Source organism: Meles meles, chromosome 1, assembly GCF_922984935.1.
Source record: "Meles meles chromosome 1, mMelMel3.1 paternal haplotype, whole genome shotgun sequence".
Lineage (NCBI taxonomy): Eukaryota > Metazoa > Chordata > Mammalia > Carnivora > Mustelidae > Meles > Meles meles.
The window spans coordinates 19941160-19967194 of NC_060066.1; the positions used below are offsets into that span (position 1 = coordinate 19941160).

The 26035-nt window shown below is 42.3% G+C and overlaps 1 protein-coding gene across 1 annotated transcript in view; it reads right to left on the bottom strand.

The window, feature by feature from the left end:
* Nucleotides 1-1114: 1114 nt before the first annotated feature.
* Nucleotides 1115-26035, bottom strand: part of DEPTOR (DEP domain containing MTOR interacting protein) — a 135242-nt gene continuing 110321 nt past the window's right edge. The window contains exon 9 of the mRNA XM_046006184.1: nt 1115-6559. Within this exon, the coding sequence (XP_045862140.1) occupies nt 6431-6559 (129 nt within the window). The 3' untranslated portion in view covers nt 1115-6430. The remainder of the gene's footprint in view (nt 6560-26035) is intronic.

Consider the following 26035-nt stretch of genomic DNA (forward strand, 5'->3'; position numbering starts at 1 on the left):
GCTTTAAATTTATGAGCTAATTAGGACTCCCAGTATCATTGACCAAATAGACATTTATCTGACAAAAATTAAGAAGTCTCAGAATATCAAGTGTTGGAGAAGATATTGACAACATGTATCACTTTCTTATTTTGGAAAGGAGTGTACAGTGACTCACCACTTTGGAACTAGTTGTGTCCTTGTAAAGTCAGCATTCACGTTTCCCATGACTCAGCACTTCTTCTCCCAAATAAATGCCTCAGGTAAATTCCTACCCTTATTCCCAGGAGATGGTATAAGAATGTTCCTAACAACCCCACTAATGATGATGACAACAACAGTGGAAACAACCCAAATGCCCAATGACAAGAAAATAACTTGGGCTCTAGAAATTTGTGAAGCTGTGAAAAATGAATGAATGATGACTACGCAGAAAAATCTAGAAGAATCTTAGTAATATAATCCTGAACAAAAATATGTGAATCTCAGATTATGTAAAACTTGATGCCCTTTTAATAAAGTTCATTAAAAAATAAAGCTAAACAATAGTGAAAACAAGAGAATGGTAAAGTCAACATGGACTGCTGTGGTTATGTTGGGTAAGGGAAAGTGAGCACACGGTTGTGAAGGATGATATAGTTAAATGTAAATTGCTGTCAGTGTTCTGGTTCTTGGGTAAGATGGTGGTTTCTTGCAGTAAAGCACCTGCTTCAACACCATGATTTCTTATCCGCCCCCCTCCACCCCTTCCATGTAGAGAACACTTCTAGGAGGCAGGCCCAAAAGTGACACATGGATCCAGGGTCATGTCTCCTCAGTTTTGTATTCCCAGGGCCTATATACAGTATCAAGCAAGAGAGTCTCAGTGAGGTTTCTGGAAGGAAGGAAGGGAGGAAATGAGAAAAAATGTAAAGTGTCTTTGGTTTATATTGACTATAATCCAACCACTTACCCCATGCTTTACTCGCTCCCACACATACTGAATTATGTAATCAATTTGCTAATTAGTTGAAAATAAAAAAGAACTAACATGCTCCCAGAGTAGTAAACAACTACATAACATTTTTCCATATAGACTGTTCCACAATACTCATCAATACGGGGCTTTGTAGGGAGAAAATGATTCCAAATCAAATACAGTACAGAAAAAGCTTTTTAATGCACTTTTTTTTTTTTTCAGGCAAAAGAGCGTCAGAAAACATCCATCATTAAGTAGTGTTACAAATGGCACTTTTGGCTACATTAGAGAATTAGATATGAATCCCATGTGTTTTCTCTGATCGCTTAGTAGTAGAACAACTTTATAATGCAACCCTTTCTTAGGATAAAAAAACCGGCTAAATTGTCCTAAAAGACAGGAAAAGCTGTAAACCTAAAGTCACCACTTTAAAAATTTAACATTTATTTCATACTATACAATCTATTTTCATATTATAATTTTCAGTATTATGCTACAATTCTTAAGAAGGGAAAACATAAATTTCAACCTAATTTAAAAATGAACATATAAATTAAGTACATATATTAATGCATTTGATAATATCATATGCTAACTTTGATGGTGAACTTCATTTCGGTATGCTGCAGATTTGTCCTTTTGGTGTTGAACTGAGGAAAAGCATATTATACCTGAAATTCTGCCTTCGATGAGTAAAACAATGCTTAGTGATATCAACGGATTCTTACCAGTTGGTAAAACTGAAATGTTCCCAAGTTCTTCTGACGAAAATGAAACGGGATCAATACTCAACAGGAAAGAATAGCTAGTGTCAGTTTAAAATAGGTCTTGAGGGGCACCTGGGTGGCCCAATCAGTTAAGCCTCTGCCTTCGGCTCAGGTAATGATCCCAGGGTCCTGGGATCGAGCCCCCCATGGGGTTCCCTGCTCAGCGGGGATCCTGCTTCTCCCTCTCCCTTTGCTGCTCCCCCTCCTTATGCTCTTTTGCTCTCTCTGTCAAATAAATAAAATCATAAAAAAAAAAAAGAAAAGAAAATAGGTCTTGAAATTTGACTCTTGTCACAAATATTTGAAAAGAGTATTTGGAAATGTGATACTAGATTTTGAACGGAAAGCAATGATTTTTAAATTGTTAATTGTTAATTGCTACCACCCCAATGCAGTCACTTTTATAAGATGGCATGAAGCTGACTGTATTTAATCTACTCAAAGATGGGTATCTTCTTCCGGTTACCGGTCATTTCTCAACTAGTCCCCTTAGCAACTTGTGCAACTATTCATCCGACATTAATACTCAAACATCACACAATAGGGCCGACCCAAAAGGCAACTATGTTTTTCTCTCTACAGCAGAAATAACAAACGTGGCTTTCAAATTTGCACTGATACATATACCACACTAATGAAGAAACCAAAGAAGATTTCCTCCTCCATCACACTAACACAAACACAAGACACAAACTCCTGAAAAATCCAAAGTGTTTTCTCTGGGAACAACGAAAGCCATTTCAGGGTGAGTGAAGGCACACACATGGCGCGCGCGCGCGCGCGCGCACACACACACACACACACACACACACACACACAAATGCGCATGCGAAAGAAAAGCTCTTAGGAGTATTGCTTACTGTTCATTTAGGATAATTCTTGAGGTTTCACTTAGAAGTGGAGTTCCTAAATTTTAAAGCAATTCGCCTGTTAAAATATCACACAAGATGCTTATTTTTTAATGATATGATTTCACAATCCATGGCCCAAGTTAATTAAAATGTAATCTTTCAGCACTCCTTGTGTTTTAGGAACACCCTAGAGTCAAAGGCCTATTTTCACCACATTTGTGTTTACTACAGAAAGCTATCTTATAAAGGACATGTCACTAGAAAGCAGAAGACTAGCGTCTAACCCTGGGCTCTCACCCTAGCAAGCTTCATGAGCCCGGGTGTGCCACCGAACATTCCACACTGAACTGTGCTGATCAGTAAAATGAGGACAGGACACCGTGCTCTCCATGGCTCCATGTGGCACCACTAGTTTAGGATTTTCCAACTTTGAAGTATTCATTAGGCACTAGGTTCTATTCACAATCTAGTACCAAACTTCTACCCAGTGTAGAATTTCCAGATTTGCATCTGGAAAGCAGAGCCTTTCAGTAACTAGGTAGCTCCTTGGTCCTTTATTGCATGAATGGTGAGTACCTACTCTTGGTGCATTGAAAGTAGCCACAAGTTCTTTGCAGCTCCTCCCGTCAAAGGGAGAGACCGTTCCCCACCTCTTGATTCGGAGCTAGTTTAGTGACTTGCTTTGACCAGCAACACGCTACGGAAGTAACCCTGGGTCACTCCCCAGGCAAGTCCAGGAAAGGTCCTTGCAGTTTCCATTCTCGCCTTCTTTGATCTCATGAGGTGTAATGAGGAATCCTCAGGGATCCTGTGGGGAAAGGCCACATGGGGTGGAAGGAGACACCTGAGCCAACAGCACCGGCCATCTGTGACACCCGTGCACAGAGCCCTCCTAGACCACAAATGTTCGTGGGAACCCACCTGGCACCACCTGGACCAGTGGCGGGCCGTCCCAGCAGAGCTCTGCGCCATTTGCCAACGTAGAGGATCATGAGCACAGAGAGTGTTGTGAGGCATGCTGTGGGGTGGTACGCCAGCACCAGGGACAGCTGATACACAATAGTGTCGCCACCTGCTGATGCTCAGAGTGTAGCGAGGGAGACAGATACGTGATGGACAACCTCCAAGTAAATATCATCCGTGATGTAATCACAGGGCATTGATGCAAAAGGGCCCATGGGAATTTAGACAGGGGGAGTCAAGCCCAGAACTGGGGAGCTGGCAAAGGTTTCTCAGAGAAGATAGTATCTAAGGGGAGTTACTTAGACAGATTTCTCCAGGCAAAGACGGAGAGGTCATACTGCAGAGAGGAGAAGCTTATGCGGAAAGGCAGGAGGGAGCTCAGTAGTGTCCCAGTGGGAATGGGAGCACTCACTTTCATTACCATGTCAGGATGTCAGGGTGGGGGTTGTTGAGGAGTAGCTAACACAAAGCTCTCTTGACCTTAACTAGAATTCTCTGGCATTTGGCCTTTAATCTGAGGGGGAATGGAGCCAAAGGAAGAAATAGTTCCTCCCTCCTTTCTTTCCTTCCTTCTCTCCTCCTCTTCTTCCCTTCATATTCATTTGACCGAAGACATCAATAAACTCTGCATCAAAGAAATTCCACTGGCAGGAAGCTGAATGGAGTAAAGAAAGACAGATGCTTCTCTGGGGCTTAGATTGGTTAAAGGGAAGTGATACTATGCCAGAGCCCAAGATGATTGGCATTAGGACATGAGTACAAAGTACAGATGGCAGGCAAGAAGAAGATGCCATTGACAAAGGTGGTCCTCCTTCCTTTGTCGCTTAATGAACACCTGAACAGAGTCGTCTTTTAAAGCCGTCCTAAGAACTTTCTGAGCTGAATCATAAGGTCTCCCACTCACTATTGTGTGGCCTCAGGCACATGACTAATCTCTTTATGAATCAGCTTCCTCAGCTGTAAAACAGAGATAATGGCGATATTGAACCTCACGGGTCAGGAGGAATCAGTGATGTATAGTTTTAGCACAGCGCTGGGTATAAAATAACCCCGCAACAGTAGGTCCCTAAATGGGGAAAGGCTGGGGGAGGGGCGGTAACATGGGCTCTAGCATTAAACAAACCCATGTTTGATCTTAGCAGATCTTGCAGCAGTGACAACATGGATGTTGACGTTTGTTTACACTTAGTTTCCATATCTGAGAAATAAGGGTGATAATACCCTTCTTGGAGGTTTTTTTTTTTTAAGATTTTATTGATTTATCGTCAGAGAGACAGAGAGCGCGTGTGCACAAGCCGGTGCGCACACGCAAGGAGCGCAATGCAGGGCTTGATCCCAGGACCCCGGGATCATAACCTGAGCCAAAAGCAGACGCTTCACCCACTGAGCCACTCAGGTGTCCCTTGGAGGGTTTTGATGGAGATTCAAAGAGATCACATACATTAAGTGCCGTAGCACAAAGCCTGGCATACAGTATAATCGCACATACACACAGAATCGCTACTAGTTCCCAAATGGAGATCGACGGTACTAACGTTAGACGTTCTATATTACTTCAAAATCCTATTCTCTGACTAAAGCTAAAATCAGAAAAGCTGGATTACCAGAAACATATATATGTAACATCTTTAGCATGATACGTCCATTTTACTAGTACCAACACATTATGATAACCAGTTACAAAAAGAATGGCTGAGGTACAACATTCGTATTTCATTGTTAATATGTGATAAGAAAGTAACCTGGTTGTTCAGAATGCATTATATGAAATCAAGAATTTGACATTCCCTGACTACCTAATTTGGCACTTTGAGGAATTTCCTTGATACACCAAGCCCCCAAATGCATTCTTTTCTAAACCAAAAAAAGAAACATGCATATATACAGTGAGCTAAAATATGACAACACAAGATGATGTTTTGGTGAAAAATAATCCTGCCAAAGAAGCAGGACATGTCATTCCTTAGAATATGTTACACTAGAAAGCTAGTAAAAATTCAGGCCAACAAGGCAATTTAATTTCAAGTTTTTATCATAAATGGGCCAAGCTCTAGAACACTTCATTTAAAAAGGGACAACTTCAACGTGAAATCTTGCCAGAGGCTTGATATGTATATATACAAATTACTCTGTTTTGACATTCAACATATTCTGGATTAATTCTAGAAAGCTTCTGTAGCTGATTGATAAGACAAAATTATTTAGGCTCAGAAAGAGAAATCAGAGCTAATAATCAGAAGTAGTATCCCCCCTATGGATCCCATCTATATTCATCACAAGGTTTTTGTTTTCTTATGAACGCCATAAATGAAAACATAGGTTAGAAGTTGATACTAAAGGCAGGAATTAAGAAAAAGTAATTTTTTTCAATGGCTTTTAAGCACTTGAATGCTTTAGAACCTCTTCAAAATGCTTGTTAACGGGTAATATTCCTTTGGATGTTGCTTTAATTTGAAGCTTAGTGAAATCCAGATCTTTCCATAAAGAGTTCCATGTTCATTTTGGTTAAGAGAACAATTTAAAATCTGTAACAACTACTCAATTGAATCTTATGGGGGCTTTTAGCATGTTGCTGCTTTGGCCAGAGAAGCATTTCAACAACTTTAGGCGAACCAAGATAAAAAAACAATGGCTGAGAACTACAAATGGAACCTGAGTAAGGCAATTCTACTATATAAGGAAATTTCATTTCTGAACTTTTTTCTACATTGACATAATTTTTTTTAAAGATAATCTACCTGGTTCTTCCACATTCAAACAGTGTATGAAACACAAATCAAGATGTGTATGTGTGGAGAAATTTTGTGCGTCCAAAACCATCCATGTGCATTGAAGTCTTGTCATTGCATTGCTTTGTGTTGTCCTGGCTTCGATCATCCTCAGGCCACTGAAGGGCTGGGATGTCCACCTGCTCAGCACTCTAACTCCTCCATGACTTCCATGACGATCGTCCGAGGGCCCGTCAGAATCAGATTGCTCACCGTCCGGTAGTCGACATGCAGCACGTTGAGCCCATTTACAGAGACGACAAACTGACAGACCTAAAGGACAGACAAAGAGAAAGTATCTATTACAGCTCCTGCTTTTCCATAGATTTCTAATGAAGCCATTGTGTATCTCTAATGTCTAACATCTCTTAAAATACCCAACTGCCCCTAGCTGAAGACAACAATTTCCAAGAATCTATGCTTTTCCTGGAAGGCGATATAAGAGAAAAAGCATTTGGCTTAGTGTTTCACAAAATTAGGATTAAATCCTAATTTAGCAATTTACTAGCTGGAGCTAGGTATTTAAATTTCTGAGCTTCATTTCCCTCAACTCTAAACTAGAAATAATTAGTAGTAATAATAATAATACCCACCTTATAAGATGTTGTAAGAATTAAAGGAAGTGAAGTACCTCAAGCTACTGCAGTGCTCTATGCCAATGGAGTACTCAATACATTTTTACAGTGTTTAGGGCTGTTATTCATTTGGAGTCAATATTTAGGGAGCCCCTATGGCTTACTATTCCCAAGACAGCCCTCTTTTCCACCTACTGTTTCTGAAGGATTATTAATAGTGCTTCCTTCACTTGCCAAGGTGTCCCCATTGAGATGATAAATTCCACACCTTTCCCTATTTCCATCCCTTATGAAAGTGGGTGAGGCCAATAAAGGTCAGCTTTATTTACACTAAGTATTAGTTAACCCGTGATAGGAGAGAGAATTACAATAAAAAAAAAGAAGTACCACTCAATAATGAGAGACCATAGTGAGCTTGAGAATGATCTACAGCTACTGCTTCAAAGGGAGGTACTTCACTTGAGGTTAGTGGTGACATCAGATGCTGGGTACTTTCTTATTTAGCTGAAGCAAAATAACAGTTGGTATATCTGTTGTGTGCCTAAAGAGGCAGACATGGGACATTCGAATGATTTATGTCCCTCAAATAGAAATATGGAGAGACACACAGATCTCCAGCTGTCATTTGAATGATTTATGTCCCTCAAATGGAAAAATGGAGAGACACACAGATCTCTAGCTGTCAGTGATAAGTACATCTAATTAGCAAAACAGAATCCCACAGAATGTAAGTCTGTATAGTGCCTGGCACATAGAAGATAAAATATCCCCAATCCCCAACGATGTCTATGTCCTAATCCCTGGAACCTCTGAATATTTAGTTTACAGGGCAATGGGGAGTTAGGTTTCCAGATGGAAGAGGTTGCTAATCAGCTGATTTTAACATTAGGAAATTATCCTGAGTCATCTAGGTGGGCCCAGTGTAACTGCAAGGGTCCTTATGAGAGGGAGACTTGAAGCCAAAGGCAGAAGTAGATGTCACAATAGAAGCAAGAAAGTGGAGAGAAAAGAGAAAGGGGCCAGGAACCAAGAAATGTAAGTGACGTCTATCAGCTGGAAAAGGCAAGGCAGTGGATTCTCCCCTCCAAAAGCCCAGAAGGAATGCAGACCCGCTGACACCTTTAGACTTCTGACTCCAGAGCTAGAGCAATACATTTTCTTTGTTTCAAGCTGCCAAGTTTATGTCAATTTGTTACAGCAGCAATAGGAAACCAATGCAGTAACCCAATAAATACTCATTGTTGAATGAATTGAATGTATATAAATGCATTAAGCAAAAAAAGCACAATTTTGATTGACTCTTAAGGGTTTCTTGCTTCTTATAAATTATCCCCTCACTGAATAAGAAAATAAGAAAATAAAAAGGAGGGAAGGAAAGAAGACAAAAAGGAAGGGAGAGAAGATTGAGATAGGGGAAGGAAAGGAGATTGTCTGGTTGAGACTGACTGATTGAATGTCTCCCATATCTGTTGTTATCATCATATTTCTTTATAATCTCTCAGTAATTAATATGCATATATGATTATTAATTAATTAATTAATTTAGTGTTAATGACTCAAAGGATAGGAAAATATGAAAACAGTTTGAAAATCATTATTTCCTTTTCTTATTTTCTGAGTGGGTAATAACTATCAACTCAAACACTGTATTGATACAATATAAATAATATGAATTATAATAAATATTTAAAACACAAAATAGATTTTAAATATAAAAATTAAATCTATAAATTAAATATAATAAAACACTATATTATTAAGTATAAAAATACCTATCCTATTCCTCAAACCAATATTGGAAAGTATTAGAAGGGCAGCTATAGATGGAAAAAATGTGGGATTTGGAATTTAATCTTAAGCATTTAAGTCTTTGGCTCCTTTTGTTTGATGACCTTAATCAAGTCATGTCTTCTCTACCATGTCTCAATTTATAAAACAGGGTTAGGTAAAAATGCTTATCTGCATGGGCTCAAATTAGACAATGAATTTAAAGCCTCTTTGCACATGTCAAGCACTACACCGCTAGTTTCATGAATTTCTTTCCCTTTAAAAATACCCATTTTCTCTGTGGTCACATGCAAAACAAAATGGAAAGTGGACTGTGGTAAGGTAAGCAAAGTGGTTATTTACATAATGAACACTTTCTGTCGTCATGAACCTCAATATTTTCCACTCCCAACCTATACTGTCATGGCATCCTCATATGTAAGGAGACCACACCATCACTGTTTCTCCTTTCCCATTTCCATAAATCTGTCCTCATGGATTCAGGGCACATCTTGTATAGAATCAGCTGTTCTCAACCATGACAGAAGTCATAGTCATAATCAAAGTCATACTAGCAGGTTACAATCCCTCCTGAAGTAGGCCATGGGTAATTTGGAAGGCAATTGAGCACTAATTTAAAGTAAACATTCGTGGTGCTTTGTTTTTTCTGCTCCAGCATACTCATGAGCCAAAGGATAAGAGAAAGTCCACTCCCTCCTGATCCAGAGTGCTGACTTTAGACCTGGGTCTTTCTGTCCTCCAAAGAGACGAACAGCCTATTTGTGTTGCCAAATGAGAAGGCAGTAGTTGCCAGGTGAGCTCACATTCCAGCAAACCCTTCATGGGCTCTGGAAGGAGAGCTGTGTCTCTGCATCACCAGGGATTACCTTTAGCATTTAGTCTCAACCAGAATTGTATTCTGTCTCTCTCACACACTGGTTGTTTTCACTGACCATCACTTGAAAAGTAGGAAATTTCCACATAAACATCTAAGATCTAGCTTCTCTGGAACAATCTAAAGCTCTAATAACATCAGGTCAGGATGGCCACTTGCCAATGGCTGAGTAGGGGCTACTCCTAGTAGATGTTCTCTTACTTGCCATGGTCCACACCGGTTTGTGTTTCTCTGCCACCTAGTGGACAGACATTGGAGTCTATGCCCCTGATCTGGGGCCACCAGAGGCAAAGAGCTGAAGAGAGGGAAACTTGGTACACCAAGAACCAAAGGATGCCAAATATCCATCGACGGATGAAAAGAGAAATAAAATTTGGTATATCCATATCATGGAAAATCATTCAGCAATAAAATGGAATCAACCACGTGCTACAACATGGATGAACCCTGAAAACATGCTAAGTGAAAGAAGTCAGTTGCAACAGACTGTATATCGTATAAGTCCATTTATATAGAAAGTTCAGAACAGACAAATCCACAGAGACAGAAAGTAGATTAGTGGTTGCCTAAGGCTGGGGCATGGGGAGGTATGAAAGGGTGTCTAGTCCGGTAAAACTATAACCAATTTGCAATCCTCAAAATAATTGTTTTATTTAAAAAAAAGTGTAGGGCTTCTTTCAGAGGTGGTGCAATGTTCTTTTTTTTTTTATTTGTTTATTTACAGCATACAGTGTTCATTGTTTTGGCATCACACCCAGTGCTCCATGCAGTACGTGCCCTCCCTATTACCCACCACCTGGTTCCCCAACCTCCCACCCCCCCCCCACCCCCCTGCCGCCCCTTCATAACCCTCTGGTTGTTTTTCAGAGTCCATAGTCTCTCGTGGTTCATCTCCCCTTCCAGTTTCCCTCAACTCCCTCTTCTCTCCATCTCCCCATGTCCTCCATGTTATTTGTTATGCTCCACAAATAAGTGAGACCATATGATACTTGACTCTCTCTGCTTGACTTATTTCGCTCAGCATAATCTCTTCCAGTCCTGTCCATGTTGCTACAAAAGTTGGGTATTCGTCCTTTCTGATGGAGGCATCATACTCCATTGTGTATATGGACCACATCTTCCTTATCCCATGTTCTAATACTGATTGTGGAGATAGTCGCATGACTCTGTGACTATGCCCAAAATAAGTGAGATATATACTTTACACAGTATATGAATTATAACTCAACAAAGATGTTATTAAAAAGAAGAATTAGAAGAAGGGCGGGCTGATGCCAGCAGTTCACAGATCTCTGTAGACTGGAGAGGGTGGATGCAAGATTGGTTGAAAGAAGGGGTCTTACAGACCTCCTGATTGCAGGGGCTCTTGGAGGTTCAGAACTGGAATGGTAAGGGCTGTGTGACTGGGAGGATGAGCCCTCTGTAGCCACTGCTCAGGACCTATGATCTGGAGTTGAGAGGTGGAAAGGAGGCAGGCATCAGGGCCAGTTAGACAAGGACCAGCACAATGGTCAAAGTCCTTCTTATTGGGGTGCCTGAACCCCAGGATGGGAGCTGGGGGAAACAATATAATCCCAAAGGAGAAGGCATGGACAATGGGACACCAAAACAATATTATATTGCACTTGTCATCAACCTTGGTGAGTGGTGACTTGATCTGCACTTAATTTTAGAGAAAGGTCATTTTGGGGGCACCTGGGTGGCTCAGTCAGTTAAGGGTCCAATTCCTGATTTCGGCTCAGATCATGATCTCAGGATCATGAGATTGAGCCCCACATTGGGCTCTGCACTCAACGGGGAGTCTGCTTGGGATTCTCTCTCTCTCCTTCTCTCTCTGCCCCTCCCACTCATTCTCTCTCTCTCTCTCTCTCTCTCTAAAATAAGTATATCGTAGAGGAGAGAGAGAGAGAGAGAGAGAGAATCTTGAGCAGACTCCACACTGAGCCTGAAACCCAACATGGGGCTCCATACCAGGACCCTGAGATCATGATCTGAGCTAAAACCAAGAGTTGGATCTTAACTGACTGTGTCCCCCAGGCGCTCCAATAAATAAGCCTTTAAAATTTTTTTCTTTTAGGGTGCCTGGGTGGCTCAGTGGGTTAAAGCCTCTGACTTCAGCTCAGGTCATGATCCCAGAGTCCCGGGATCGAGCCCCACATCGTTAGACTTTCTGCTCAGCAGGGAGCCTGCTTCCCCCTCTCTCTCTGCCTACTTATAATCTTTGTCTGTCAAATAAATAAATAAAATGTTTAAAAAAATTAAAAATTTTCTTTTATGGTAGCTGGTTTCTATCACTGGCCACCCATGATCACCGGTATTAATGTTTATGAACAAACTGAGTCTGAGAGGTTAAGTACTTTGCTCAAGGTTACACAACTATGTGCGACTTCTGGAATTTGAACTCCATATGACTCCACAGCCCCACAAAAATACAAATTTATAAAGTACAAGTCATAAATGCAAGTTTGAGGAATACAGAGAATAGTAGAAGACACATGTTTCTTCTCTTTGCTTTAACTATTAATTAAGCAGTGTAGGTCCACTCAAATATCTTGTGATGTCGACAAGTGATATTTTGGGTCTTCCAACTGCGTAAAAAAGGTTTTTACTCAGTTAATCTTGGATTGCTTTTGTGCCACTTAAAGTCCTGAGTGATATAGGAACTTACATATTTATTTCGAATTTTTTTTTTTTTCTTGAATGACGAGAGGAAAAAAGCCTTCCAAACATTCATCACACTTGTATTCAAGGTGGTATTTTTGGAGTCAGTCTGTTAGTAAAAACGTCATCTCTCCCTAAGTGGTTCTCACAACTGTCGTGGCTCCTGCAGTTCCAATGTCCTGTTACTAAAAATGTGCAAAATGATCTGGAAATGCAGGTAGAATTGTATAACATATTCAGTTATGATGGACTTTGAATTAGCATCTATGGTACACTCTGTTCTGCAAATAAAGACATATTACAAGTAACTACAGGAAGTGCACAGCCTGGGGAAAATGTTTTTCTCTTCTGTATTAAAAAGCACACACATGCAAATACACAGAACATGTGACTACATCTACATTAGGTACCGTACTACCTCCTACCTAGATTCAGGGAACGTAGATGCCACCCATAAGTGGAAATGAAAATAGTGAGGGTGTGATGCTTTTCTTCTGCTTATGATTACCTTTATCAGATCTATTTTCAAAGATTTTATTGCAATTCTCTCATTTCCCGGTTCACAGAAAAGAGATCAAGTGTGAGGTCATGTAGCTGCTCTAAACTCATTTCCTCCAAGAACGGTGGTACCTTGACTTTATACAGAAGGGATATGGAGGACGTCATCCTTAATGAGAAGGAAGAACAACACCTTCGTAAGTCATAGGTAAGTGATTTCTGAGCAAGAAGGCAGTGGAGAAAAGTCCTAGAAACCATGGTAGGTCTGGTAAGAGTTAACGGGAAGTCAGGGGTAGGACTCAGCACATTTCAGGGTGTGATCAGGTTGGGATGAATACCTAGGCTGAACTCCAGCTTCTCTCCTGATAAGGAGCCAAAACAACCAAATAATCTTGCCTCTAATTCCTCTCCTGTGCTAGTCCTCCCGGCAGACGCCAGACAACCCTACAGATGGATTGAGTGCTCCTGCATTGCGCAATTGCACATTTGTCCTTGTATTCCAACGTCCTAGGGTTCCATCACAATCATTCAATTGTTATCCAAAGTGGGAGTGAGGTTGGAAAGAAACACTACACCTATGATTACGTAAGTGTCTTCTTCCTGCCATGGAAATCTGTATTCACCAAGACACTCGCATCCTTGAAATGACTGCACTCACGTGAGAGCTATCCTGGCTTTTCTCTTCCTTTCCCTTGTGTTCTTGAAGGAGAAAGGATTGGAGGAGGGTAAGCCTGTTTGAGGCTTTCCTTCAAAATAACAAAACAGTTGGCAAGACAGAGACCAAGAGACAAAGTTTTAATACTATGACTATAATATGATTAATTGATACAAATTTCAAAAGTAGGCAACTAACCTTATCTTATCATTCCTGGGTAGTGGTTTCACTAGTAGCTCATTTTGTAACAAACCGAGATGTGCCTAAATAATATGTACATTTTCTATATAGTGCAATAGAATTGTTTTAACTCTAACCTTTATAATTTGCGAGTAATGGGACTTTGGGCAAGTTATAAATACCCTGAGTTATGCTTTACTCATCTGTAAAATGGGGATCAAGTTTATTATGAGGATCAAATCTGATTAACTACTAAGCCCTGTGTTTAATAATAGCGAAACACTAAATAAATATTGGCTTTTCTCTTCTGTCCCTCTTTGCACACAACCTCTCCCCGCAAACAGCCTCGTGAATGCAGATTGTTGAAAGGAAAAGACAGACCGACCATCGCATGGTGATTCCCCGGGAAAGCCACCTTGGGTTCTGGTTTTGGGAGACGGAAATAGATACTGAGTTGCTATTATTTACTGAGATAAAATACGAAAAATAAAAATAAAAATAAATCCAGGGAGATAAGAGAGATTTTTTCCTAAGCTAAGAGTATCCCGCAAGGTTAGAGAATCCAGAAACCACTGCAAACAGTCAGCATAATTTTAAAGTAAATCGAGTATAGAATTCCTTAAGGAATCATTGGTCCTGTCTTGTAGGATATTCACTTTAACAAAGTCGATGCAGAACTAAAGTAAGCTGAGTCAGGATGTGCTCGTTACTTCTACAGAATGAATTCCTTACAGCTATAGAATGCTTTATGTTTGCAAAAACATTCACATTCAGCAAGGATACCAGGAGTTTTAGACACTGCTGTAGTAAATAAGTTGTGTGTCTGTATTTAGTGCATAATAGCCTTGACAGTGGAACATTGTTCTTGGGGAGGGAAAAAAAAAAAGAAAAGATTTGCAGCTGTATGTTTAGTCCCATAAATCTGTTCACCAAATATGCAACTGGCTAGAGAGCGAGTAGTGTGGGAGGCGGCAGAGATCCAGTTCTTAGACAAACACAGGATCCTCTCTCCAGAGAATTCGTTTTCCTCTAAGCTTTATGCCTGTTCAGCGTGCTATACGGCCCTGTGATGTCCCCAAAGAACAGACTGTGCCATCAGCCTCCAAGGAAAGTCAAGGATATGTTACGAGTGACTTTCCCAATAAAACAACAACAAAAAGCAACACTGAAGAATTTTTGTTTCCGACTGAGGAATGCCAAGTGCCTGCTGGTTTCTGACAGAATCTGCCCCCTTCCAGCCCAAATCGACCAAAGGTCTGCAGCAGACACACGCTCACCCTTAGTCCTCTTTGCTCCGTTGTGGGGGGAGGGGCCGGTCATGGGGAAATGTGGCGTACTTCAAGGAGGGGGAGATATGGGGTCCACTGAACTTAGTTTTCCAGATTTAGGATGAAAATTTGCCTTCCAGGGGGTTCCCTCTGGAGATGGGGATGCGGCTAGATGGAGGATTTGTGGCCTGTCCTGGTGGTTCATACCACTTTCCCACATGCTGCTCTGGATTCACTGGGACCACTTCCAAGATCTGCTTGTGCTAAGGACAGACAGCACACTCTTGACCTGGTGGTTCCCCGAGGTTATAAGCAGTGTCCAGGCACTGAAGAGAAGCAATGTACGCACATTATAACCACAAGATTCCCTGGAATTCCTTTACTACTGAAGGAAAGGAATCTGCCATCTGGGAGCCTTTGACTACCACAGAGGATATGCAAATTATCACTCCTACCTTGCCCCCCCTTACAAAGTTGGCTTACACTCTGGATACGGAAAGTTCCTTCGAATTCCAAGAATGGCGAATTGGGGCTCCAGCAACAGGAGACACACACTCCCAAAGCCATGTGTTAACTCCCAGGGGAGCTCACGGCTAAAAGGAAAGAGGCTCCAGAAGGTCCAACTTCCTCCCTGACCCCAAATTCTTTCCTCCACAGAACCTTTTACCCAATTAGCTGTTTGCCCTTAGAATGCTTTTTATTATTAGGCACTTAACACCCAGAAATTATTATGCTTTTTTCCTGGATTATGCTAAAAAGCAAAATGAATATAGTAAAAGTTTTAAAAGAGACTAAATAAGAGGCAATACACAGTAAGGTTATTCATCAGGTAGACAATCACGTTTTTCACATACTATTTCACTCATAAGAGGTGATCTATAGTGTGTTGGTAATATTATCTAACCTTTTTTTTTTTTTAAAGAATTTATTTATTTATTTGACAGAGAGAGTGAGAGAGCACAAGCAGGCAGAGCAGCAGTGGGAGAGGGAGAAGCAGACTCCCCACCGAGCAAGGAGCCTGACGCAGGGCTCAATCCCAGGACCCCAAGACCACAACCCGAGCTAAAGGCAGATGCCCAAACAACTGAACCATCTAGATGCCCTGATATTATCTAACCTTTAAGAGTGAACCAAAGTCTCATTATTTTTATTCTACTCCCATGGTGGTGCCCTTGTGATTGGAGCTGAGAACAAAATGGTGTGTATGTGTGTGTGTACTTTGCAGAGATAGTACAGGTCACAAGTAGTTGGTAGTATTTTAGGGGGGAAAAGTAAACGGGTTGAAAATAGGTCTAAGATGGAGCGTGGTCTTTGTAAGCATGTTATCTGGACTAAGTAACCTCAGACATTTTTGTCATGGTTGCTGGAAGCTGAGTACCGCCAGCGGAGGGAACTATTCCTCTGGTTTCTTCTCTAGAAACTCTTATTTTACCAGTACATGGGGCTATATTTGGGACCAAGCGATCTGTGGGCCAAGGACAGGGCTGCCAATCAGGCTCCTCAGGACCATCTCAGTTTAGGGACTTGTACTGAAGGACCTAGGGAGGTTCCATGCTGACTTGACTGATTGGGAGTAAACCCCACCCCACTCCCATCTCCCGGGGTCTAGCAATAAACAGTAGGTATGGTCTGTATGTTATGTTATGGATCATAACATCTTTTGGAACCTTGCACACCAGTCTCAGAGAACTTTATGCATTTGAAGACTGGGTTCTGTCCAATATCTCCACTCCTAGAGAAACACCTAATCCATGGCAGAGTTGGTAACAGACTTTGCCAAGATTAGCCCAGGTGGAAAAATTGAGGACCAGAAAATGAAATAATCCCAACACATTTGGAGGGTACCATGATACAATGGAAAGACCAAGGGTTCTGGAAACAGACAGACCTGGGCTAGTTTGGCTTTTGGCTCTTCCATTTACTGACACAACCAGAGGCTATGACTCAAACTCTGTCCATCTCAACTATAAAATAGAGCTAATATCCAGGTTATAGGGTTGGGACAAAGATGAGACAGATGATACACATTAAGCAACCATCACTGTGCTCACCGTGATGCCCAACTAAAATGGGTTCCTTCTTCCTGTTATTCCTGAAGAACATACCAGACATCACATTCCATTAAGTGGTCTGCCCTCCTGGGCCAGCTCCCACACCCACGCATGTTTACTCGAATGCCAAACCACTGGATTCTGAGCCAGGACTGAAGAGCTTCGCTAAGTCTTAATGAGAGAAAGTGATTAATTTATAGGTTAGCTCTGGAAAATGGGCTTCCCTTCTGGGCATTCAAAAATGATCCAGGAAAACATCCCAGATGGCCATAGTCAGTTTGGTCCTATTGCTTCCATCTTTCATAAAGTACCTGAGACGAGATATGTTGTGAACAGAACCAGAGTTTGCTAGAATGAGATGTTTGTTTGTTTGTTTTTTAAGTTTGGAGAGAAAAGACCAAACAGGTGACTCCTATTTTAATTACTTCCTCTGTCTTGGGTCCCTACCCCAAGGAGCTAGAGGGAACAAAGAGATAGTTTTTGCTCACAGAGACAATGTTAGAAGCAACTCTAGAGGTTTATAATCTAATTTCACATGCGGTAGCAAGTACTGGGTACAATTCCTTGAGGTCATCCTCTTCGTCCTCTCTCCTTCTTGACCAGATGGATCTCATATTCAGTGTCCCCACCCCTTCCTCGTATTTGTACTGGGGATATTCTGTGGGCCTGATTTTAGGAAGAACATGAATATAATAAATAAGAGGTGGGGCTATGTATTGTCCCCTTGGCCAAGCCAGAACTACATTTCCCAGATTCCCTTTCCAGTGTACTTCCAGGTCGAAGTGGCCACAAGGAGAAATTTGCATACTACGGAGGAAGCAGAAGTAAGGCTGCGAACATCACTCATGGCTGCCATGGTTAAATACAGCGAGAGGCTGACACAGAGGTGCCGTGGAGGGGTTCCGGCCTGTCGTTCTGTACTTCTCCATATCCGTTTCTTCTCCCTGACTGATAGCCCTCTGACCAATTGTTGTGTCAAGCTTCTCATCGCCAAGGAGGTCACCACCTTCTAGATTTCTTCCCCAGCTTCCCTTACAGTCCCATTCCAGAACGTTTGGAAATGAATGCTCGGGTCACCCAACCGGAAATCGAGGTTTGGGAACCATAAACAACCGAGGTGTCTGCTAAGGAAATACATATGGAAAATGTCAGTTTTTTCCCAGCTATTTCTGTATACATCCTATTTCCACAAGATCAGTAGCTCCTGACAAAAATGACTTCAGACTCTCCACAGAGTCTGAGACACCTAAGTTGTGTTCCACACAGAGTCCCGCAGCCCAAAATTCCGGTGCACACAGACACGGGGACCCCTTGGACCTCTGCCTCCTCTGACCTAGCTAAGGCAGGAGACAGTAGTGCCACCAGTGGGCCTCAAAGATATGGTGTGACTGGTCCTGACTACTCTGGCTCTGTGCATGTGACCTCATCAACCCCAGCTGTGGGTACATGCAGGTGACTACCCTGCCTGGAACACAGCTCAGTTAGGGTCCCACGGTCCCACGGTAGTAACACAGCTGGTCACACATAGCCACAACAAAGGCAGCTTTTTCCTCTGAGGTGCCGAAGGGCTCTGTGGGCCCTCCCTAAGCAGATCTCTGGCTTTCCCAGCCCAGCAAGAGAGCCCCCTTTAACACCTTGCTTTGTGAACTTTTCATCAGTTAGCACAAACTTCTGCCAAATCTGGGTGACTAGACAGATCTAGGTATGAAGAGAGGTCCCTCAGCAGAGAAACATCACCTCTTCAAACTAAAGACCCCACATATATTTGAATTAAAATGCAGCCGACCTCCACCAGCCTTCAACTTTCCTTGGCACGGTAGGCGGTCTATTTCCTTTTTCTTCTAAAAAGCTTCTGTAACTCTAAAAGAACCTGACACAGTGCAATTTTCCCAGGGTACAAGGCCACAGCTGTTAAGTGGCAACCTCACCATCAAATGCGGCTGAAACGCCATCCTGAAATTCTACCCCGAGGTATGGGAGATGCAACGAGAGCTGTGTTTTACGCCAGCGGCTGGGAGAAGCCGGGTTCCCTGACCCACACATGGCACCATGGTCATAGTTCACAGCAGCCCAGAAGTCAGCCTGAGGAATAACTGTGCGCAATCAGTGTCACTGAGGTTTACGGGCTGCTTCTTGGCTTGTTCTGCTTTGGGCCAATTCCGATATCAAGCGGAGCTAATGCATTTCCAAACGTGCTTGTCACTGAGACGCTGCAAGTTAATCCCTCCAGACCCAAAGTACACTGTCTAAATGTTTTTGCAGCACATTTCAAAACCCAGCTATATAGAATGCTGTCTTCCCTTTGAATTTCAGGCATTAAAGTCAGGGCAGCCCCTTATCCAACCACAGGATGAGATCAGGAAGCATCGTATCCATCTTCTGTGAAGTCTGGATGAAAATTCTCACTTTTGGCCGCTACGAATTGAAGTCATCTAGGAGTCTCCACAAAGAGCCCATATCTGGGCCTCAGCCCAGATCAACTGTGTTCGTATGTTTGGATACATTGGAGGAGTTTCCCAAGTGACTCTGACGTACAGGGAGGCTGGAGAACACTGGTCTGGGCATTAATTCAAGGAGCTTTGTGCTCTTGCTTATGCTTGTTCTAAACAAGAGGATTCTATGCAAGCCCATTTCCCCAAAACAGGAATTCAGGGCACACCAAGAGCTGCCATTCACTTCTTCCTTGGCCCTGAACAGCTTTCCTTGGGTCTTAATTTTCCTGCATGTAAAATGGAGCTTACAATACACACTCACTTCTATTTCCGGGAGTTGTGAGAAGACAATGAGGAATGCTGAGTCTCCAACACAGGTGTCACGAAAGCAAGGCACTATTAGTATAATGATTATTATTAAAAATAGTTGACCGTAATATAAACTCAAATAGCCCAAATCATATTCGTTACTAAAATGACTACGATGGTAGGGGTGGGGTGCAGGAGGGATAGAAATAGTCTAAATTGAGTGTCCACGGGCCAAGCATTGAAGTTGATCCATCGCACGCAGTAACCGGCATGATCAGGTCCTAGTTCTGGTTTTCTCACTTAACCCTGGGTGAGTCAGTTCATTTAGGTGGGATTTACTTTCTTTACTGATAACATGGGATGGTTAGACTGGGAGATTCTTATCCCGGGGTCCACGAATAAATTTTGGATAATCCGTAAACAACATTAAACTGTGTGCAAATATATGTCTCTTTCTCTCTCTCTCTCTCTCTCTCTCACACACACACACACACACACACACACACACACACACACACACTTTTCTTTATTTTTCCCCTGGGAAGAGGGTCCATAGCTGTAACTGAGCTCTCAAAGAGGCATATGACCCCAAGATAATATTAAAAATCAGCAGACTCTTTCTAGCTCTAAGCTTCTGATTATTGATAGAGAAAATAATACCTTCCATTGTTGTTGGCAATTCAACAGACATTTATATGATGTTGCATTTCAAACCCATTTCATCTATAAAGATATTCAGTGAAAATCCTGGACAAGAGCCAAGAATAAAAGGGGAACCGACAAGCATTAATCGCATAACCACAATGGCTTTCATCCCCTCCCAGAAATCAAACTAGGCTGAAGTTGATATCAGGTCACAAAAGACCCAGAAGACTTGCACTGGCCTAGAGAGGTCCTGGAACCAGAGCATCCTCGGGGGTCTGCCAGCCCGGAGGTTCTGCACATCCTGCCCTCTGGTCCCACCATGGGACTGGTGGAAGGAATATGGATTTGCATGGGGGCTGGAGGACAGATGGGGCAGAAAGGAAAGTCTTAGCTCAGAGAGAGATGTCTCTACAATATGGGATTCAGCCAGAACAAGCACTTGTCAGTGTCAGACAAAACACAGAAGAAGGAAAAACCAGATATTAAAGCCCAGGGTGGAACAAGGCGTCTGGTGACGTTTGGTACAGACTTTGCTTAAGGCTCTCTACAATCACATCATCGGGACCCATACTTGCTATCAGGAGACACCAGGATCCATGCTTCTGGGCTTCCTGCCAGCAGAACACATCCATTCCGAAGCCCAGTTCGAATGCTGGGGATCATACTAACACCTTAAAGATCCACAGATTTGGGCTGCTCAGATCTTTGGGCCACAGAAAGTTGAGAGAAGGCTGTGTTTTTTCTAGTTCCCAAAACTCCGCCCTTTCACTTTTAAACAGCTCAGTGATTTGGATTTCTCATTTTGCAAGAATGCCATCCATCCGTGTCACGGAACCGGAGGACACAGCTGTACAGTAAGAACCAATGCAGAGGGGCCCCCAAATGCAATATCATGCCTCTGGCCCAGGATCCTCTAAAGCCCTGTGTTATTAAGGGTATTTCTGGCTTTTATCTTCTCTTGATATAAGCCGTTCCACACATAAACAATAATGATTCCAAAGCAAAGGATCTAGACCCAGGCATATCTGAATTCCCATGTGAGTTTTATCCTTAGGCAAAATTCTTAAACCCTCCAAACCTCATTTTTTCCCCAGCTGTAGAAAGGGAGACAATACTCTGTCCCAGGACAGAGGTGATTGTAAATGAAAGCCCAGAGATAATGTACCTAGCACAGTGCCTAGCATGTAATGTTACTCAACAAATACTCTTAAATTTTCTTAGGGCTGTTTTCACTTGTTCTCCACAAAAAATCCTGAAAGGGTGGGACATGTGCTCCCAGATGGAAAATCTATCTTCTTTTGCAAATATGTTCAGTGCTGTCTGCCTCTGTATCTGACTGAAATGATGTATTGTCTAGACAACACCTGACATGCTCAAATTCTTTTAAAAAATAAAAATGAGGATCGACTCTGTACCAGGCAAGGTGCTGGGGATTTTAAGATGAATTATCTTGTTGTTGCATATTATATTATACATACTATATATAGTATAGTATATATACTATATATACATATTATATTATATAGTACATATTATATTTGTCCATCTACCTAAGAATATAATGATTGGGCCTTGGGAATCAACTTCCAAGGATTTATTTAATACCTTAGAAATAGTAAGACTTGAATAAATGGAAACCAATTGACTGGGATTTCTAAAAAAAATTTCGAGCACCTGTTAAGGGTCACGTGGTGTGGCAAGGGCTAGAATGAAATCGCATTGACTACCTGCCATCCTAACAAGCCTTCCTATTCTAGTAAAGCAGAGACAGTCTCTGGATCAGAGTTTCCACCATCCCTGGCCACAGAAATTAACTTGTTGACTCAAGAAACATTTATTGGAAATGTAGTAGAAGAAGAATTAGATGTTATCCCTGTGTTCATAGAGCATGTATCCTAGAGGAAGGTTAGAAAAAGACAAATAGGGGCACCTGGGTGGCTCAGTGGGTTAAAGCCTCTGCCTTCGGCTCAGGCTCAGGTCATGATCTCAGGGTCCTGGGATCGAGCCCCACATCAGGCTCTCTGCTCAGTGGGGAGCCTGCTTCCTCCTCTCTCTGCCTGCCTTTCTGCCTACTTGTGATCTCTGTCAAATAAATGAATAAATTCTTTTAAAAAAAATGGGAGAACTCTCTAAGTTCCCCTTTAAGAAAAAGACAAATACTTATCTGTGAAGGAAATAAGCAGGGAGGGAAGAAAGAGGAAAATGAGGGGCTCAGCAGATACTGCAGAATTCAGCCACCCTACTTCGGCCCGACCTCTCTTTCTCTTGCCCTATAAAAGGTGGAGAAGGAAATACTCAAATCATCAGCACCCCCAGAAATGATCACACAACACAAATTCCAGCCAATGAGATGCGGGTGTGAAAACGCTACTAAGACTTTCCATCCCCACTGAAGAGGAGGAGACCTGTAAGGGGAGGTGTAAAAAATAAGGAGGGATCCCGTGACAAGCTGTGAGAAGAGACTCCTAAGAGGAAGGAGTGGCAAGTGCAAAACGCCCGTGGAGAGAAAAGAATCACTGGTTTGAGGATCTACAAGGTGATAATGGAGGGGAGCAAGGACGAGAGCGGCCAGGAGGTAAGATTTGAAAGACAGGCGGGGGGTGGTTCATGTGGGACTACTTAGGCCATGGTAAGGTCTTCAGATGTTTTGCTAAAAGCAACGGGGACACAATGAAGGATCTCAAGCAAGAGAGTGGCAGAACTAGATTTCCTTTCATTGCAACATGGGGACAGATGATAAGGCTACAAGGTCACATGTAAGGAGACCAGTTAGGGTCACAGTAGTCCTGGTGAGAGATGACAGGGGTTTGGAGACAAGGAAATGAAGACAAACAGAAGTATTCGAGATACATTTTGGAAGTGTCTTGCGTTGGAGGAAGAAGAGAAGAACGAGCAGGACTTCTAGGTTTCTGGGCCAAGCAGTGGGGTGGAGGGTCATGATATGGCCTGGGATGGAAGAGGCTGGAGGAGGAGGAGACATGCGCAAAACAAAGCATTTGATCAACTCAACATCCATAATTCCTGCTTCAGTGATCCGACCCTCTGCCAAACGGATGTTTTCCCGTCTTGTTCTCCATCATTTTACTTTCTCTCACAGGCTCTCCCTTGAGAACCACGAGCTGTAACTGTAAGACCAACAACATTTCGTTTCAACTGGCAGAAGGAGAGTAGTGGGTGGAATTAAGAGACTCTGATGCTGAAGGCAACTGGCAGACTCAGGCCCTGACTTCATTCATTCTGAAAATGAATGAAACGTGCAAACCTACAGAAATTTGTATCTGAGACTCCAAGTCTTGCATCCAGTAATATGCCTAGTAAACATACACATCACAGTGCATAATTCAATATTTGTGTGAATAACTAATATCTCCCTTGTCACTAGATGGAAAGCTCCACAAGGGCAGGGACCTCGCTGCCTTTGCTTACCACTGGATCCCCACAGGGCACCGTAGGCAGTAGGCACTCAGTCAATATTTCTTGAAGGATGCTTGTACAGCATTTTATGGTCAGTGGCAGAAACTACAAGTTGTCCCCCAGTATCCATTGTCTTCTTTGTTACTAGAACCTCCATTTTTTCCTGGACACATGGCAACTGCCTTAGGGCTACCATAACAAATACCAAGAACAGGGTGGCTTAAACAACAGAAATTCATTGTCTCATGGTTCTGGAGTCTAGAAGTATGAGATTAAGGTATCATCATCAAAGCCACGCTCTCTCTGATGGCTCCAGGGGAAATCCTTGCTTGCATCTTCCAGCTTCTGCTGGTTGCTGGCAATCACTGGCATTCACTGGCTTATAGATGTATACCATCCAGTCCTACGGACATCTTCTCCACGGGTGTCTTCTGTCTGTCTTTCTAATGTGCATATCTGGCCCTATTTCCAAAATTTCCCTTTTTATCAGGACACCAATCATGGACTAGGGCCCAACCTAATGACTTCATTGTAACTTGATTACTTCTGTCAAGACTCTATTTCCTGAAGGTCACCTTCTAGGGTATTGGAGATTAGAACTTCTATGTGTCTTTTTTGGGGGCGGGGTAATACAATTCAACTCATATTAGTCACTCAGAATAAACAACATTTTCCAGATTTCCTTGTATCTAAATGTGGCCATGTGTGGTTATATTCTGACCAATGGGATGTAAACAGAAGCAGTGTTTCTAGGAAGGATCTTTAAGGGAGTAATAATGCCCTTCCCCTTCCCTTCGCTTTTATGGATGGCTGGAATGCAAACTTCATGGTTTCAGCAGTCATCCTAGACCTTCAAGTGACCTTGGCAATGGAAACTGAGCAAGTGAATATACAAAATAGGAATCAGAGACCACAGAGCCACATCTCAGCCTTGGGCTGACTTCTTCCCAGCTTGTACATGTCAAAGAAATACTGGTCTTAACCACCGTTTGGAAGGACTTTACGTCACTCATAAAATAGTGAACCTAATAGTCGCTGATCTACAGCCCCAAACTGTGGAATCTTCTGTAAGTCACACATCAGTGGAGACAGTAAACAGTATTATCCTTATCTTTACTCTTCCAGATACTTGGATTGGTCATGGATAAATTCAGGAGCTTGGCTGCGGAAGGAGATGTCCAGCCTTGGTCGGGGTCGTTTTTTATTTCTTCCAGGTATAGGTGAGTCTTGGGGGGTAGGGGTCACTGACTTTACACCTGGAGGGAGTCTTAGGGTTATCTGCCCTTGGGGAATCCTTCAGAAGGTTGACAGGATTTGGCCTCACATAACTATTCAGCTGTGACACAGAAAAATAGGGTGACACCTAATCTACTGAGGTCTAAGGGGTGTCAAGGTTTTCACTTCTCAGTACTTGCCCTTCCTCCTGTCCTCAGGGATCCAGCACAAAGAAAACCAGCATTAGAACCCAAAGCAGATCGGTGTAGGAACGGCTCAGGATTATACCAAGACATTTCTAAGACTTAACATGTCCTTGTTTTTGCAAAAGATGACTTCTGCAACAGTTGTGCATAAAAGCATTTATTTTCAACTCAATGTTAAATAAGGTTTGCAGCAAGCAAAACAAACCCACTGCTAGGCGTATAGGAATCGGTGGGGCTGGGACTTGACATAATGCCAGTAACTGCTGATTCTAAGCTGCACAGTTCTGAAATTGGGTTCCATCTTACGATCAATGCATCTCATATGTGATAAGACATAGGAGGCGATCCTCACTGAAGGTCTACTCCGTGACAGCTCTGGGCTTGATATTTCATGCACGTTTTCTTATCCCTCCTCACACTTATGCCATGAAGCAATGATCATTGCCATTTTTTAAACCATATTTTAATTATTTTTATGAACATAGAATGTATGATTTGCCCCAGGGGTACAGGTCTGTGAATCCCCAGGCTTACACATTTCACAGCACAGATCACTGCCATTTTAACACAAAAAATGGAGGTTTGACATTTCTAAGAAAGTGAGCAAATTGCAATAGCATGATGCCACATGGCAGGGACCTGTGATTATCTAGACCAGGCTCCCCACGATACCCCGCTTCAGCTACTGGCCTGCTACTCCCTGCTACATGTTTGTAAATATAAACTTATTTAAGCAAAGATGAGCCAGCAGACTCAGAATACCACAATAATTGGAATAAGCAATATAATACTGGCACGTACACACATCTGTTGAGGGTTTATGATGGCCAACTACGGTCCTAGGACACATTTCATTTCATTTGACTTGTGAGTGACTATTTTAAGTGTCACTGTAAAAATGAAGAACTTGAGACTGAGATTAGAGTTTAAGTCACTATCCTGCGTCCTTCACAAGTGGTGAAGGTGGGATTCAAACAC